The following is a 12,556-nucleotide window of genomic DNA, read 5'->3' on the forward strand; positions in this document are numbered from 1 at the left end:
TAAAATTAAGATATGAGCACCAAAGTTAATTACATAGGAAGTGGCGGAAAGCTCGGCTGAGATTTAATATAAATAAATATATACATAAGAACACACATAATAATTATATCAATCTTAGATCACATATAGTACAATTATTAATTAGAACAAAATTTGAGGAAATTGCCGACACAAAAAGCAGTTTATTAACTAATTGATTCGATCATGTCATCACATCAGTAAGTACCAAAAAAAAACTTTGATCAAATATATATATATATATTCATGCAATAGCATATCGAATTAATAAACATTGATACATATATATATACACACATATATATATATAGCAATGGTAGTACAGCTTTTGATGATCATCAACATTAACATATGCCTCTCTTCTTTTAATAACTCAAAACTACAATCAAAGTAATATTCTTACACTATCATTGTCTCGTAAACATACTAACACATTAATTTCATTTTCTTTTTAAGCTAAAAACAAAGAAATTAAGAAGAAGATGGAAGAAAAAAAAACCCAAATAAAAAGGATGTAAGAAAAAAAAAACCTACCATATTTCTAGCTAGCTAGCTAGGGTTTATGAAAAAGGCCATGATATAGTATGTATCTGATACTTCTTTCATGATCATATCATCCTGGTCAAGATCTGGGTGTAAAGATTCATGTTGCGGAGACTTTGATCGAGCTGTAGTCTCGTACAATTTTTCTCTTCTTTAAAGGTTAATCATCTATGGAATTTGAAGCCACACTAAGAAAAAACCCGAAGCTTCACAGATCACCACATATTGAAAGTTTATATGAGAATGAGATGATAAGAGAGAGTAGTTTAATTAGTAGCTACAGTGTTCATAGTTGATTGCTGGTTGTGGAAGATGAGCTGAACCCAGAAGGATCCGTCGTCCAAGCATTGTTACCAGAATTACCACCGCCTCCGCCTCCGCCTCCGCCGCCGCCATTCCAGTACTGATCATTGCCCATCAACTGCCTCGACAAATTTAGCTCATGCTGCTGCTGCTGTTGCTGATGATGGTGGTGGTGGTGGTGGTGGTGGTTATTGTCTTCCATCTTCACCGAAGCCATCTGATGAGTTATCGCAGAACTCGAAAGCTTCGGCCGTGGCTGATAACCGGGCCCGTCTCCTCCTTGACTCTCGAACAAACCCGCCGAAGCCGGATCCAACCCGGAGGCCATGAAGGGAAACTGCGGAGGTTGTTGCATCCGCCATTGCTCGAAGCCAGTTAAGAGCGAACTCGGCCCAGTCCCTCCTCCGCCACCGCTTAGAGCGGAGCTACCGATGTGAAAACTCAAGTCTGCTCCTCCTACCATTGGTGCCGACATAGAACCGTAGTTGAGGCCTCCGTAGCTAAAGCCCAGGTTGTCACTAGTGGCCGCGGCGAAGTCGTGATGATGATGAGTGAGTTGATGATGTAAAGGGGTCATGAAACGGAGCCCCGGCGGGACCTGGTGCGCCAAGCCTAATATGTCACTATTCAAGTTGTTATTACCGGAAGGTACTGCACCGGAAGAACCAGATGTGGTCATACTTCCGGTCTGTCGATCGGAGCTGCTGACTGGGGACTTGGAGGAGCCGCCACTCCCTTTGGTGCGCTTGTTCCTCCGGCAACCACCTCCGACGGGGACGTTTCTCAAGGCGCCACCTCTGGTCCAGTACCTCCTACAGGTTTTGCAGAAGTGTCTCGGCTGAGTGAGGCTGTAGTTGTTGAAATAGCAAAACTTGGTGTTGGCAGACTCGCAGCGAGGGCATTTTAATGCGGTTTCTGGCATGGGAATGTTCGCCATCCGGGCTCGATCCGCCATCGAACCCGGCCTAATGGAGCCCGCTCCGCCTCCTCCGTGAGGCAGAGGAGGAGGCGGGGGCGGAGGCAGCGGAGAAGGCGCAGAGGGTTGTAGAAGCTGAGAACCACCACTCATGCCAGCACTGCTGGTGATTATATTTGGATGATTTGGTTGCTGTAAGTATGAAATCAAAACAAAAGCAAAATTTACAAAAAAAGAAAGAAAGAAAGAAGAAATATTTGGTATATTCAAGGGATAGATAGATAGATAGAACACAAAAAGAAATTAAAGTAAAGAGATGTGGGAGAATATTTGGCTTTTGGGAAAATTTTATTTGCTTTTTTTGAAAATAAAGTAATAAATTCATCAATTCATGAAGAAGAAAAACCAAAACCCTAATTATTAATTATAAATGAATGAATTAATTACCTGTTGCCAGTTGGCTGGATCATGATGATAAGCTGGAAGAGAAGAAAAAACCATTGTTCCTCTCTATATTAATATGATTTCTTTCTCTCTTTCTTTCTTTCTTTCTTTCTTTCTTTCTGATCTTTTGTAAAGGTTGATGAGATTTTGGAGATAATAATAGTGGAGAATCACATCAAAATCAAAGATAGAGATGGAAAAGAGAGAGAAGGATCATATAATAAGTTTCAGTACATATTATAGATAGATAGATAGAAAGAAAGAGAAAGAAAGAAAAAGATGAGAGAGAGGTGTATGTGGATGGAAGATGAAGATAGAGAGCAAAAAGAAAGGAGGGTCCTTTTGTGTATTTATATACTAATAATTTAGCAATATTATTATTATTATTGTTGCTTGTTGCTTGTTTTGTTTATACTTCTCACTACACTTTCACTATAGAGCTTAGCTATAGCTAACACACACAGTAATAAGACTCATCTCTCTCTCTCTCTCTCCTTCTCTTTTTGTATTTTTGCTTTTTAGGGTTCTGAGAATTGAAGGTGATGTTTTCTCAGTTTCTTAACCCATAAGCTTCTTCTTTACGATACCATCGATCTCTAATGTGGGGAGCTGTGCCAACCCAAAACCAAAAAAGGAGATTATCTAAGTGGCTCACCCCTTCCTCTTACTCTTTTGCATGGAAAAAGTTATATATATATAAATATAAATAATATGAATATCACTAATATTTATTAGTGCAGACCAGCTTAATTATATTATATTAAGAAATGTAAAGCGGGCAACGAATAAAATAATTCCACTCCAAAACAACCGTTATTTAGATAAATGTACCCGTTTTAAAAAAAAATTAACAAACGGCCCAATTCAATACATTAATATAGCAAAATTTCATATTTACTCTTATCCTATTTAACTTCTTAGCCTTAGGTAAACACTAATATTCACTTGAGGCTTTGTACAAAATAATAACTTAGGTAATCAACGATATAAGATGGTCATTTCTTTACAATTTTAAAAATGAGAACATTATCTTCTTCATGTCATTACTTTGGGTTATTTATTATAATTTCTCTCAATAAAGGTGGCGTATCGTTATTAATGTAATTCAATATCGGGTCTCACGTATTTGAATTTAATAAGTATTATGGGTTATTGCTCACTAATTATAAGGTATTATCTCGTGTGATGTCAGGAAATAGCAAAACTCTTATTATATTACTCATTCACTTTGGTACAAATATTTTTTTAATTATTATTAATTAAAGGCCAATTCCAATTAATTAATATATATAATGATTTTGCTAATTAAAGAATGCAAAAGGAAAAGGTAGTTAGTTCTTGTGCTTGCTTATTTAATGCTTGTATTGTATGAAAATATAATGTTACTCTTACTCACGAGTTCGATCTTCATTAATATTAAAAATTATTAATATTTTGCATGAGTATTCTATAAATAAATATATAAAATAGGACTGACTGACTGACTGACTGACTGACCAGTGAGTGAGAACTGTTTGGTTGGACCCACGCGCTTTTCAGTGTTTAGGACCCACGCGCTTGGACATTTTCTTTTTCTATAAAGATGTCTCGATATAATTGATATCATATATATATATATATATCATCAATCACAAAATAAATTAATTTCGTCAAATATTCTATCCTACGTTTTCTTTTCTTTTTATTTTTGGATTAGCAATTGAAGCACAAATGGGTGGCACTTGGGCCCACGTAACCTCAATGCTGGTGTCCTTTACATAACAGAATAAATTTGTATAAATTTGAAGAATTTTTTCTCCTCCAATAATATATATATATCTAATGAGCCGTACAATCAATTATGTCATCCAAGAAAAGATATTTTTATATTAGTAATAGCTAGTAGTAGTATAATATACTAAAGCAACACTAATTAACTTTAACATTTGTCCATAGTCCATAAAAAAGATCACATTTTATGATGTATCACTTCTTTTTTCCTTTTTTTGGTTCATATATATCTATATATATATATAATTGCCATAAAATAACCCTGATTAAAGATGTTTTTACATATTTGATACTAAAAAAATGAAACACTACAATTAACCCTTTTCTTTTCTAATTCTCTTCTCTCTTTTTACGAAGAGAACAACACAACACAACACAACCCTTTTCGAGCTTTAGGCTTACCTCCAATAATGTTTATTAAAAAGAAAAAAAGAAAAGAGAACAAAGGTCTAAGCTAAGCTTAATTAGGTAACATAGTCAAATAATATAGTTTGTCTTGATAAATATACAAAATTAATGATTGTGGTAAAGGAGAATATTATAGTTGGTCTAAAGTCTTTCTTTTTTTAAAAATAAAAAAAAAACATAGTGAAACAAAACAAGTAGTAAACGTGGACAATCGCGACAAATGAGAAACAAAATAAAATAAAATAAAAAAGCTCAAATATTTCAATTCAAACAAACAACTGACTGTTGATTACATACAAAAGACACTTCGCAAATGCGATGTTACGTGGATACCAAAAACTATGGCAGTAGTGATATTATTTATCAATCGAAAAAGATATGAGAGAGAGAAAGAGTTTTCAATTTATAGTTAGATTTTTTTTAAACGCCATGCATGCACACACTAAGGAAATTCTCCTTGCCCACAAAGGAAATGAAATAATGGGCCATGTTCGATGATTGATGCTGTCAAATCCAACGCAAAACTACAAATGAACTTTCCCTATGTTGATCAAAAAGCTAATCAGGTTACTACCACCAAGACTTAATTAAGGTGAAAACAAGAAAATAATCTAAAGTGTTGTGTCCCTTTGTTGTTTAATTGATTACCGAGTATTATCAATGGTACTACTAATTAACTATATATTTCATGATTGAATACATCATTAAGGAACATAATCTATACATGTATGTATGAATGATGAATATTTTCTCATATAATCCTCCTACTACTGCATCAAAATTATGCTCTCGTATAACATACATACATTGTTGGTGCCTTTTGTTCATCTTTGAGTGTGTGCTTCAGAGTTCCAATAAAAGGGCTTGGTGCCTTTACATGCGAGAGCAGAGCTTGAAGACGAGACGGCTGATGATGAACTCGAGATGTCTCTGCTTTCTGCTGGCAGTTGGTGTCGTCTTAGTAACTTTAGAATGTAAGCATCGTCGTGCAAAGAGAAGGGTGTACTGTGCCAAAGACAAAAATATGGTTTTGATGATATGTTGGTGTATTAGTACATGAACACTGGTGTCTTTATATTGAGCCAAAATACTTTCATACCTGTTAAAGTCGAAGTGGACCAATTGCATGTCTTCTGATATCTCAATCTCAACCGTCGCATGGGAACTTGTCTAGACAAACATTACAAGGAAAATTAGGATGATTTTTGGTAACATGGCATATCTAGCTCCCAACTTGTCCTAATAGTGACCAAAAAAATTATTGGTCTTGACTCTTGACTATGTTGGTAAAGGGTCAAATAAGTGGGAGGAATGGCCTAGATCTTGGGTCCATAACTTGCAAATCAAAAGGAAAACTACATAGGCTAACTGTGCGAAAACTGACCACCAGCACTAACTATTCCTTGATGTAATATGATATTGGTCCCCTCCACGTAGCCGAAAACGTGTTATCAAATTTTAGGTGAATTTTTTTTATGTTAGTGGTGGCATTTCTAAATGTACATGCTCCATGACATCAATGTAAGTTAAAAATAAAAAAAGATTATTTTTCAACCTGAATAATAAGTAGTGCAAATCATCCATAAAAGGACAATCAAAAGTTACATACTTGAACCAGTAAAAATGGCAAAGAAAATGCTTCCAGAGGAGAACTCTCCCGATTGAGCAACTGCTTATTTCGTGATATCAAATGTTGAAAACCTGCAATCTTTATGGTTTTTTTTTCCACAAAGTAAGAGAATACATTAAAACAAGCTAATACAACCATTTACTTTAGCAACAAAAAGTAAGCTAAAGAAATTCACAATGAAGGGCCATCAATTTATTCTACCTATTCATCAATTTTTTTTAGATGAAATGACAACAGAACAAGTTACATTTTCCAGTGGCAATCAAAGACCGTGCACGTAGCAAAATAAGAAATCAGCATGTCTCATCCAAATTAAACATTAGAAACTCAAAGTGAAAAAAGATAGATTCATGCTCATTAAATATTTTATAGTATTGAATTGTTCTCAGCTACATAAGTTCTTTTATGTAAGAGGTTATTCCTCCTTGTGATTGGCCTTTACAACCAACAGCCTAAACCACCCTCATAATTTTTATAATTAAATCTACAAATATCAGAATAATGTATAACGCTATCATGTCAGAAAACACCTAAATTAATCTAAGCTGCAAAAATTTGTTGGGTTTGTTTCTCCAAATCCCAATAGTTTAGTTTATTCTCTTACTAGCCAACTGTCATAACAGATTTTGACGAGCAGGTTTTCGTAAGACCTCAGCCTTTATAAATATAACTTCTTCCCATTCTTTTAAGCAACACAAGACAGATTTGAGAGAAGAGTGAGTATAGAGAAAGTGCCGGGGGTTCTTGGGAGATTGTATTGAGCTGCACTACTGTTAGAAAGTGTCATGCTCGAGTTAGAGAGTTTAGTGAGAAATACTCTTGAGAGATTGTGATTGTGGGCCACTGCCCAACTGTGAAATTGTACTCTTACTGTTGCTGATTATAACATGAACATAGCGATTCCGAAACCGGATGTAGACCAACCAAGAAATCTTAATTGAACCAGTATAACTTTCGGTGCCCTTTTCCTTTTTCTTTGTTCTGTTTTATGTGTTTTTAGTCTACTTGATACTTTTACATCTGTTTCTATTGTGAGTTTGAATTTGTCAGCAGATTGGTCTTGATTTCTCTAGTATTTGGTACAAATTTCAATGAGATTATGGTTTCTCATCACTTGAAAGAATGTAGAAACTAGAGGGCACAAAGTTGACATGCGTGTCTAACGCATAACACATTCTTTTGTAAACTGGAACTATGCAATGCATTGATGTGGACAGTGATTGGCCAGCTCTCTACTAACAGCGTCTGAGAGTTGTGCGTTCATTTAAAAAATGTCTCAAAGTCAAATCTTAGACCACGAGGAAAAACATCAGGTGAGAAATGAACTTACTTGATCTTTCAAATCATTCAAGTAGGCAGTTTTCTTTCCGATCCTATTCACCAGTTTCATTCGGGTCGCCTGCAGAATCGAAAACAACAACATGGGGCTAATCAGAATAATCTAGTTCGAAATGTTACCATCTTATCTTTGCATGCTTATAGAGAAAGACAAAAAAATATTGTGGCATCATGTACGCAATGAAGATTGAAGAAAGTTCATAAGGATCACAACCTTGAGCTCTTCCAGTCCCTTAACATCTTGGGTTGGAAGTCCCTTCCACTGAATTTCTTTTTTGTCTCTAGTGATGATATCCAGTGCCATAAGAACATTTAGTGCATCATACACACGCCGCCTTATATTCTTCTCATCAAACTGATAATTCAAATTATGAATTTAGCACATGAAAGGTAATTTTGAACACATTACTGATTAAAATCTAACCTCATCTAAAGACACCGGTGATTCCTTAACAGTTCCACCAAACTCTGCAATAATTTCATCAGCAACCTGAACCCCAATAACAAAATTAAATGGGAATGTTAAATTCAAGCTCTGACATGAATACTATTTATACTCTCTTCAATTTTGTCAGAAAACAAATATAGTGAAAAAGTTAAAGACACCCCATACCTCACCATAGGTAGTTCTTCCTTTAGTCTCCAACTTCTTACAAACTGAGAACAACCAAGAATTCGAAAACATTTCAACAAACAAGCATACAATGAAAAGCATATAGATAGTAATGTGATTCCTAAATTGAACGAGAAAGCAAGGAAAAAGACCTATAGTACTGAACTGTCGTAGACCACCACCAATGATCTTGCAAGGCCTTTTCTTCTTCTCAGCATTATGGTTTTTAATAGATGTATGATCACTTGGAAGATTAGCACTGCCTTGGTGTCTTTGATCCATAATTGTGTCACTTCCCTTGTTAGAGAATGATCTTGACTGAGTTCTAACTGTACCAAAATTTCAGACATAATTTTCTTTCATGGAATCTAAGCTCAGTTCAATAGTACTACATTTCGGAGAAAAAAAAATCCAACCAAACAATAATGTGTAACTAACTTAGTATAAGAATATAAGATACCTGATAGCGATGAACAGGCGAAGTGGGTTGACCGGAGGACCCGATGGAGCGGCGGCAGAGATAGAATTTAGGGTTTTTGCGTGAACTTTCAGAAAGAAACAATGGATTTGCCACTTCCTTGGGTTTACCCGATGATGGAAATGGAGAATAGTAAAGAGGAGCAATAAAGGGAAAATTTTAAGTTTTTTTCCCTCCCGTGAGAATATATATATTAATATATATTTATGAAAATTACATCTAGTTTACATTTCATTTACAAATCTAACCTCATTTTCGAGTCATTTTTCGTAAACTTAATTAAGAAGAGCACTAAACAATAATATAGAAAGAAAAGAAGAAATCAGAGATTTTTATGTGATTCAGCATTTAAAATTTGCTTACGTCCACGAGTCACTTTTATTATGAATATTTTCTCAAACCTTCAAATGAAAGCAATTTGATAGAGTTTCTCCAGTACAATTTGTATGTGAATACAAATGAATCAGACCATGTTATTTATAGACCTGGTTATAGGAATATCTTCTCCCAATTTAAAGAAGTTACAATCAAGCATTCAAATTTGAAATAAATACATTAAATGCGCTAATTACATAGTATCTCATGATAATATGGATTTAATACACGGTAATAACGAATCCCTACGAAATAAGGATTTCCTAACAGCCTTTCCGTGTGACAAACGCGTCATTGAGCTCGACCATTGTGCTGACGTGCTTTCGAGACTAGCCAAACTTCGAGCTCATCGTTCCAGTTGTAGCCTCATCCTAATCCACTAATTTGGTCGAATACATTCCTAGGAGAAGGTTGGTGTCTTCGAGCCTGCAACTCATGCTCGAACGTTGCGACTCATGCTCGAGTGCTAATAACAGATATATAACCATTTGACAATTCGTATAAGTGTACTGCTAACACTTGTGATTTCGAACTTAACCTTTTCGAGCCTACATTTCGAGATTATCTAGTTAATCTCAAAATTTGGGTGTAACATTTTGCCCCCTAAAAAATGTTGGTTTAAATCATCTGAGAATGAAACTTTTGAACTTCACTTTCAAAAAACGTGCCCACCAATCACACTCAAGTGTGGACAAGTGCCACTAGGGGATTGCTTGCCGAGAGTACTTGAGTACCCTTTTACATGCGCACGTCCTTTCCCATTCTCTTTTTGCCGCCAACTTTTTGAAATAAAATGTGATCCCTTAAAAACAGAGTAAAACTCAAAGGTTAAGCTTAAAAACCTTACCTCAACACAAAGTTAACACCTTTAGTTGTTGCAATTAAATCCTAAACTCTCAAGCATCAAGTTCTCAAGCTTTAATCATCTAGCTTTTGCCTCAAAACCAAACTGAGAGAGGAAGAAGAATAAATGATCGAGAGAGAAGAAGAAAACCCCTATTTTTTGCCTTGATTCCTTCTACAACCTACTTGGCTGAGTATATCTAATGGCCTAAATGACCAAAATGCCCCTAGGGCCATTAAACCCCTAAAAGCCACCCAAGGAAAAAATTGTCATTTTTCACCTACCCCGTTAATCAAAATTAATATCCTCCAATTACCGTTACTCCTAATATCCTCAATAATTATCAAATCATTTCCCATTACCCGCTCATGCCCAATAATGTACTAAGCACCAAATTACCCCTAGGCTCACCCCGAGCTCGATAATTAACCCCGTTATGACTAACCCACTAACTTGCATCCTAGGATCGTCTCATGCCGAATAGCTCAAACATAATCACATAATAATGTGATCTCACCTATATATCACATACATGTACATAAATATACAAATATGCCATCAACGACCAAAATTATGAAAATGCCCTTCTAATAAGAAACGAGCCCACATACATGCAAATACTATCATATAATAATATAACTCACATAATCACATATTAAATCAATTATGACCCTCCTGGCCTCCTAATCCAGGCACTAAACCACATTAGGGAATTTGGGACGTTACATCTTCTATCTACGAAGACCCTCTGGGAAGAATTGCAAAGCTCACACAGACAGGCAAAATTGCACAATATCGAGCTGAGTTTGAAGAACTCATGACCCAAATTTCAGGTGTGCCTCACACTATGTTCCTCAATTTTTTCATCTGGGGATTAAAGTTGCAGATTTGAAGGGAGCTACTCATAGTAGTGCCTACAAATTTGGCTTGTACTAAGGCTAAGGCTCAGTTGTTTGAAGATCGACACAAAGACTTGTCTGAACGGCTCCAACCTGAACCGCATTTCTCTGGGTATTCACCATGCAAGATATCTATTGCTGAGTTAGTTGTGGGTAGTAAGGCAGGAAGTAATTCAGCTCAAGGTAGATCAGCAATGAGCTCGACATCAAAGCCAGCCAACTCGATTTCTTAGCTGCCTGTCAAACGTCTTTCACCTGCAAAACTAAAGGATCAGAGAGACAAGGGGTTGTGCTTCACTTACGACAAAAAATTTAACTATGGTCATAAATGCAAGAATAAGGTGCTCTTGTACTGTGGGCATGGAGAGGACGAGGAAGATATTGAAGCGACAATTGAACTCACAGAAGAAGAAATTGAAGAGAAGGTCATCCTACATGCCTTATCTAATTCCACCAATCTTCACATTTTCTCCTACTTGTGAAACATGGCTCGATTGCCTTGGAAGTTTTGATCAATAAGGGAAGTAACAATAACTTCATTCAAGAGGCTTTACCTGAAAAGTTACACTTTCCGTGGGAACCAAAAAATACATTCAAGGTCTATATGGGCAATGGGCAGTCCCTAACATTCTCCAAACAATGCGAGGATGTGGATTAATTTTACAGGGGCATAAGTTTGTTCTGGATTTGTATGTATTGCATATTTGGGGATTGGACATTGTGTTAGGAATGCAATGGCTGCAGACTCTCAGACCATGTGTCCATGAACATAAGGCCTTAACCATGGAATTTCAATGGGGAGGACAGACAGTGAAATTGGATGGAAACCCGACTTGGAAAGCTAAACTGTAACACCCTGGATAGCCAAGACCGTTACACTGTGTATTTATAAAAGTGTAAGACTTGCTAATCAAGTCATTTAGTTAGAAACGTGTTACTGAAACTATAATTGAACTAGGGTTAAAAGATTTTGGTCACAAAAGTTGCATTTCATATAATTAAACATTTTAGTACATGGGATCCCAAAAGAAATAGCGTTTAAAAGACAATTTACAAAATTTCAGGTTATAGGTACAGCTACTAGCCACTCTAAGGGCAAAACAGACATTTAGGTTTTTCCGTCCTGTACCACTCCTCGGCCGTGGCACCCGATCAGCCGACTATGTACATTCAGCCTCAAAGCTCTCCCACTAGGACTGGTCCATCTTACCCTTGCTTTTACCTGCACCACATAGCACCCGTGAGCCAAGGCCCAGCAAGAGAACAGAATAACTGAGCATAATCACCAATTAAACAATCAGATAACTCAAACAGTATCATCATATACTTAACAACCCAAAATATCCATATAATTAGACATTCAGCATACCAAGCTACTCAATTAACATTAATAACCAATTCACATATAATAGACAGGGTCGACGCCCTTAGGTCGCAACCCCAAATCATCCCACTGACTCCGGTCCGCTTAAACTGAGCTCAGTGAATATTAAGATGTCCTCAGCTACCAGTGGCCGAGCCGCGCCCTGTGCACAAATATTGATCCCGGCACTCTTAGGTCGTTTATCACATGTCCCATGACATAATACCATCTATGACATCATACAGATATAGGGAGCTCTTAGTCCCAACATAATCACATAACCGGGTGCAGTTTTCTTACCTTTGGATTCCGGTAGCTTTGATCAATGATGACAACTGTAATGCCCCGAATTTCCTAATAAGGGTTAGGACCTTGATTAGGAGGCCGGGAGGGCCATAATTGAATTATGATGCTATTTAATGATCATATGCATGTTCATGTGAATTATATTATTATATGATGGTAAATGCATGCATATGGGTGTATTTATGATTATAAGGGTATTTTGGCAATTTGGCCGTTGTGGGCGTAAATGTGTATTTTTGGTGCATGGTTGTGATTAATTAATATAGCCACATTATAAGGAGGATTAGTTCAAGTTATTCGGCATGAGA

The 12,556-nt window shown here is 36.3% G+C and overlaps 2 protein-coding genes across 2 annotated transcripts; both read right to left on the reverse strand.

Moving 5' to 3' along the window:
• Window positions 1-237: 237 nt before the first annotated feature.
• On the reverse strand, window positions 238-2,531 carry LOC133801453 (dof zinc finger protein DOF5.1). The gene is made up of 2 exons (XM_062239666.1): window positions 2,228-2,531; window positions 238-1,972 (listed from the first exon to the last, which is right to left on the reverse strand). The coding sequence occupies exons 1-2, from the start codon at window positions 2,279-2,281 to the stop codon at window positions 848-850; spliced, it is 1,179 nt and encodes a 392-aa protein (XP_062095650.1). The 5' UTR covers window positions 2,282-2,531; the 3' UTR covers window positions 238-847.
• Window positions 2,532-5,056: 2,525 nt separating this feature from the next.
• LOC133801454 (transcription factor-like protein DPA) lies at window positions 5,057-8,599 on the reverse strand. The gene is made up of 9 exons (XM_062239667.1): window positions 8,444-8,599; window positions 8,136-8,312; window positions 7,984-8,027; window positions 7,795-7,860; window positions 7,585-7,725; window positions 7,363-7,431; window positions 6,012-6,110; window positions 5,502-5,572; window positions 5,057-5,407 (listed from the first exon to the last, which is right to left on the reverse strand). The coding sequence occupies exons 2-9, from the start codon at window positions 8,263-8,265 to the stop codon at window positions 5,227-5,229; spliced, it is 801 nt and encodes a 266-aa protein (XP_062095651.1). The 5' UTR covers window positions 8,266-8,312; window positions 8,444-8,599; the 3' UTR covers window positions 5,057-5,226.
• Window positions 8,600-12,556: the final 3,957 nt, after the last annotated feature.

Source organism: Humulus lupulus, chromosome 9 (assembly GCF_963169125.1).
Source record: "Humulus lupulus chromosome 9, drHumLupu1.1, whole genome shotgun sequence".
In the NCBI taxonomy this organism is placed as follows: domain Eukaryota; kingdom Viridiplantae; phylum Streptophyta; class Magnoliopsida; order Rosales; family Cannabaceae; genus Humulus; species Humulus lupulus.